The sequence below is a fragment of the Medicago sativa genome, chromosome 2 (genome assembly GCF_051527215.1).
Source record: "Medicago sativa cultivar Bolivia chromosome 2, Bolivia_mono, whole genome shotgun sequence".
NCBI classification, from domain to species: Eukaryota; Viridiplantae; Streptophyta; class Magnoliopsida; order Fabales; family Fabaceae; genus Medicago; species Medicago sativa.
In genome coordinates, this window is record NC_140750.1 from 37,881,230 (window position 1) to 37,887,229 (window position 6,000).

At 37.1% G+C, this 6,000-nt stretch overlaps 1 protein-coding gene and 1 long non-coding RNA gene across 2 annotated transcripts; both read right to left on the minus strand.

Annotated features, from left to right (window-relative positions):
- Positions 1-114: 114 nt before the first annotated feature.
- Positions 115-1,902, minus strand: LOC146946704 (uncharacterized). The gene is made up of 3 exons (XR_015026797.1): positions 1,377-1,902; positions 1,081-1,206; positions 115-554 (listed from the first exon to the last, which is right to left on the minus strand). It is a non-coding gene; the product is annotated as an uncharacterized LOC146946704 (long non-coding RNA).
- Positions 1,903-2,895: 993 nt separating this feature from the next.
- On the minus strand, positions 2,896-3,531 carry LOC146946705 (uncharacterized). Its single transcript, XM_085748287.1, has one exon. It carries the CDS (start codon positions 3,529-3,531, stop codon positions 2,896-2,898), a length of 636 nt encoding a protein of 211 aa, XP_085604413.1.
- Between the last annotated feature and the right edge of the window lie 2,469 nt (positions 3,532-6,000).

Here is a 6,000-nt window from a genome sequence, read left to right on the forward strand (position 1 = left end):
AGAAAGAATAATGAGCCAAAGATAGAGATGACCCTATTAATTGATCATGAGTTTCCATTTTTTCCAGTTAAACATTTCACATGGAGTAAGAAACAGAAAAAAAAATCTTGTTAATTCATTTACAAGGGAACATGTTAAAAGGTTTTCTCACTCACTGGTTCCAATAAAAACACTATAATTTACACATTTGTCTCTTTAGCTCAAGTAGATCCTCAGATTCTAAGTTGTTATCGGAATGGCATTGTATAACAGCTTCGAGACTAGCAACTTCTTGATCTCTAACCTTGTCCTGATTTAAAGTTCTAAGTATTTATAACTATCATGAAGGAGTACAAAGATGTAACGTTTCATATAATGAAAATCTAACGAGAAAAAATAAAATTTAATTTCGATGGAGTTGGTTTTCATGCAAGTGGTCTCAGAAATCAATTTTGCTTTCTGCACACGTTTTCGCAAGAGATTAACTAATTGATTGTTGTTGCTCGGGTTAAATGCACAACTGAATGTATCAGCTTCAACATATTGTTCTCTCTTGCTCAGATTATCTACAAAATCTGCAAGGTGCAAGAAAATTTCAAATCATCAAAACTGACCAGAACATATATAAAATAAGTTCTAGTTAACAAAAAAACTTAGCGAATTGGACTGAATAGTTCAAAAGTTCTTAAACCATTTAAAAAATAAAAGAGAGACATATAAAAAGAGATAAATTTGAAGTCTTTTATTTTCTAAGCATTAACCAACATGTCAGTTTTTTCATAACACATGAAAGAGAACTGTTGGGAAACAAAATGGAACTTTTGCATCAAATGTATGAAGCCAACTACATATCAGTTCAATTTCCTACCTACAATTAATATCTTAATCTTATTATACCTGTATTATATATCATGCATAGTTTTTCCTCATAGTGTAAACGTATTTGACTTTATCACATTTAAACCAGAATTGTCCTAACTTCTCGTTGATGGGAGAAACACAGATGGAAAAATATTTTCAACTAATTATTTTCATGTGTATAAATTTGGTTATCCTTAACACCATATTAAAGAAAAACAAGGAAAGTTTAAGATATCTTGCCAGATATTTTATCTGCAAAACCCATGGCCACAAACAGCTCTAACTATGTTATGCTGAGAAACAAGTTCAAAAAGCTTTACAACTTCATCTTCATCGAAAGATGGAACCAATCCATAAATTGATTACCTGTGTACGATGGAATTGCATAATTAGCTAGCACATATTTAAGCTTCCTCAGTATTTATTTATTGAAGGTTTAAATCCAGGTGACAATATACACTTTATATCTATAATTATATAAAATGAAAGAGTCAAAAACCTCTCTTTATAGTTTTTAAGGATATTAAAATTCGAACCTTTCCCTCGTCCTTCAAATTGATTCTATTCTGAATTGATACCCTCCATTTTGATTACAAAACGCTTGAACTCCTGCGTTGGAGCTTTGAAATCCTCCTCTTTGGATTCAAGTTCCTTTACACGGTCTTCAAATTCATCCTTTATTGATTTAATCTCCTTCATTTGGTCTTCAAGCAACTTTTCTTTTGATAGGAACTCCTTCAAATTGCTTCTTTTCTAATTTGAGCTCCTTCACCCGGACATCAAGTTGGTTTTCTTTTGACTGAATGTCCTTCACTTAGCCTTTGAATTGCTCCTCTTTTGAATTAAACTCCTTCACCTGGCTATTGAAATGCTTCTTTTCATATTCAAGCTCCTTCATTTGGCAACGAAATTTCTCAACCCCTGATTTGAACTCCTTCACTCGACCTTCGAGCTGAGTCTCTTTTAACTTGATGACATTGTAGTATTACACACACCTATTCTTAACAGGAACATCAGGGTTTCTAATCCATTTTCTGGAATTCAACATCTGGACTATCCTTTCTGACAGAGGGACATTATCATCAGCATAATCAGATTCATCTTAAGAAACTGGATTCCTCACTTCTAAATTCCATGTATCAGAACCCTTAAAAGCCATTTTTCAACTATAAAATCCTGTTTAAAAAAAAAAAAAAAAACAGAAGCTTTGTTTAGGAAATTTCAGAAACAAACTCAAATGATAAGACCAAGATGAAATAGACATCTAACCACAAAACAGCAACCATTAATCAATAATACTCCCTCCGTCTCACAATTATTGTCTCTTTAGCATTTTCTCTATTTCTCAAAATAATTGTCACTTTACAATACCAATGCAACATTTATTAGTTTTTTCCACTATTATACCCTTATTTAATGAATTTCATCCAACTTAATTACTCCACCAACTACAATTAATAAGGGTGTTTTAGTAAATGCGACTAATTTTACCATTGAAATCAACACAATTAATCATTTCCTTAATAATCGTGCACAAACCTTAAACGACTAATATTGTGAGACGGAGAGGGTAATATACATTGACAGTGACAACAATCATAAACACCAACTAACAATGTTGATAAGATTGAAAAAGAAATGCGATGGTTCTCTTACAGTTACAATATATGATGATGATGATGATGATGATGATGATGATGATGATGGTGTTCTTGTTGCAGGAAGGAGAAAGTGAAAGAAGAAAGAGGAAAACACAGGAACTTATTGTAGTGGTGATATTGTGAGAGATGGAATGTTAGTTGAATGGAGCATCCTGTAATGTACTGCAATGAAAAGTTATAATAGGCTAGTGTTTTATTGATGGTAATGAAATCAACTCCCAGTGCTCAAGTCTTCGGAGGAAAATAGCCTTACAATTTCAACAAACTGGAATAACAGAGAATAGATGGGAATGACTAAGGAAGGTAGGAAGATGAACAGAAAAGAAACCACTAGAAGAAGAAACACATTTCATATTCCACACTTTCCCAATTCTTCTCCAATTCTCTTATATTCTCACGTCACATAATTGCTCAACCTAGAGTTTATTATTTTCTTTCTCTCACTCGTTCTTATTCCTTGGCTTCCCGTATTCGTAACCGAATCCTTTGCGGCTGAATCACCATAGTGTGGGACCCTCATATTGATTGTCATTGTAACATTACCCTCCCCTTCAACAAAAGCCTTGTCCTCAAGGTTGAAGTTAGGATAACTCAACTCAAAATCAGCTTTGTCTTCCCAAGTTGCATCAGTGGAATCTAACTCTGCCCATTTAATCAACACTTGAGGTACACAGACAGAATTCTGCGGAATGGTTCTGTTAATGAGCACCTCCTCAAGTTGCAAAACAGGACCAACCTCTGAAGTAGTGAATGACAACAGTAGATAAGGTGTTGTGACCGACCCCTTAAATAATTTCAGTTGTGATACATGAAAAACAGGATGAATTTTGGCAATGGAAGGAAGTTGAAGCTTGTAAGCTACGACCCCTATTTTAGCAATGACAGGAAATGGTCCAAAATACTTAAGACCCAACTTCTGATGCTTTCGAAGTGCCACCGATGATTGCTGGTACAGCTGTAATTTGACAAGAACATTGTCACCAATTGCAAAATAAACTTGTCGGCGCTTCTTGCCTGCATTATGTTTCATGACTTGTTGAGCCCTCATCAGATTGTGTCTGAGCTGGTGTGTAACAACTCATCCCGCTTCTGTAACTGAGCTTGTAAATCAAGTGGGCATATGGCATTGATCACATACCGCGTTATGTGGGTGAGTCTCGGTCATAAAGAGCCTTGAATGGTGTCATGCCTGCACTAATTTGATAGGATCTATTATACCAAAACTCCTCCCACGACAAAGCTTTAAACCACTTCTTAGGATTGTGGAAGGTGAAACATCGCAGATACATTTCCAAGCATTTATTAAGCGCTTCTGATTGTCCATCGGTTTGAGGATGGTAAGCTGTACTCATAGCCAAAGTAGTCCCATAAAAGTGAAATAGATGTTGCCAAAATCTACTTGTAAACACTTTATCTCTATCAATAGACTTTGGCATGCCATCTAGTTTAACCACATTGTTCATGAACATGTCCGCAACTGACTTGATATCATAGTCAGATTTAAGAGCAAAAAAATGACCATATTTCGTAAGACGGTCTGCCACAACCATGATAACAGTGAAACCAAAAGCAAAGGCAAACCTGTGATAAAATCCATAGCAATGTCATCCCAAACTTGAGTGGGAATAGGCAAAGGCTGGAGCAAACCTGCAGGAAGTTGGTGTGATGTTTTAGCATGTTGACACACAGCACAATGTAGGATAAATTGAACAATATCAGTCTTCATATTGTGTCAATGAAACTGAGAAGAAATACGGGCCAATGTCCTTGTTATGCCTGCGTGACCATCTATTGGAGATGAATGGTATTCTGTCAAAACTTTGGCAATTAAGGGACTCTTTGGGGATAAATAAGCGGCCTTTCCAGAAAAGTAAGCCATTTCGTGCTGTGAAATTTGCAATCTGGTTGTGCGGATCAGTACATAGCTGTAGAAGGAGAACTAAGTCGGGATGTTGTTAAATTTCCAGTTGCAACTCAAGTAAAAACTGTGTCTGTGATTGTGTATCTGGCCATGCCATGTAGCACAGCCTAGAGAGAGCATCAGCATCCTTATTATCTTTTCCGGGTCTGTATTCAATTGAAAAATCAAATCCAATAAATTTATGAAGCCACGCCTGCTGTTCTGGGGTCTGCAAGGTCTGATCCAGTAGAGCTTTCAAACTTTGTTGGGCGGTGCGAATGATAAGCTTGTGACCAAGTAAATAATGGCGAAACTTGGCCAAGGCGGCAGTAATGGGCATGAATTCCCTCACATAAGTAGATTTGTGTTGGGCTGTAGTTGAAAGTTTTTGGGAGAAGAAAACGATTGGATGGCCAGCTTGGCTTAACACCGCTCCGATACCCAAACCAGATGCATCGGTTTCCAAGAGGAATGGTAGCTGAAAATTGGGTAAAGCAAGGACTGGGACAGTCGTGATTGATTGCTTTAATTGATTAAATGCTTGTGCAGGTCAGCAGTCCACGAGAAATTGTCCTTCTTGAGTAAATTGGTGAGTGGCGCGGCAATTGAAGCGTAGTATTTAATGAAACGCCGGTAGTATCCCGTGAGCCCAAGAAAACCCCGCAATTGTTTGACATTTGACGGAGTAGGCCACTCCAAGACCGCTTTGATTTTATATTTATCCATAGATACATCCCAACCTGAAACTGTGTGCCCAAGATACTAAACTTCCAACATCCCAAAAGAGCATTTAGAGAGTTTAGCAAAAAGAGTTTCTTCTTGTAATGTTTGTATAACAGTTTCCAAGTGATCAAGATGACTTGTCCACGTAGGGCTATATACCAATATATCATCAAAAAAAACAAGCATGAACTTTCAAAGAGCAGAGTGAAATACCCGATTCATCAAGCATTGAAATGTTTGTGGGCGCATTGGAAAGGCTGAATGGCATAACAAGCCATTCGTAGTGTCCATGATGGGTACGAAAAGCTGTCTTGTGACGGTCTTGAGCTTTCATAAGGATTTGAAGATAACATGAACGCAAATCAAGCTTAGAGAAATATTGAGCGCCATGCAATTCATCCAACAACTCATCCACAGTTGGAATGGGAAAGCTGTCCTTTACCGTCAACACATTCATAGCCCTACAATCGGTACAAAAACGCTAAGTTCCATCTTTCTTCTTAACCAAAATGATAGGGGATGAGAAAGGGCTTATAGTAGGTTGTATAATGCCTTGATTAAGCATGTCGAAAACCATCCTTTCAATTTGTTCCTTTTGACTATGAGGGTATCGATGAGGACGAACTTTGACCGTTTTGGATTCATCCAATAAGGGAAGGACATGATCTTGTTGTTCTTAGAAATTGTGGTTGGGCCTAACACAACCCTACAAAACCGGCTTGTGAGGTGAGGATTGCCCTCACTTATAAACACATTGTCCTTTTGAGCTTGCTTGCAGTGTTATAAACCACATGTGGGCCCAAAGTAGCCAACCAATGATCAAATCCGCTCCAGCAAATGGCACTAAGAGATCCTGGTTGCATCAACTTGAACTAG

Bases quoted from the DNA above. Each gene is read 5' to 3' on its own strand.
- LOC146946705 (XM_085748287.1), bottom strand. From the start codon at position 3,531: ATGAAACATAATGCAGGCAAGAAGCGCCGACAAGTTTATTTTGCAATT.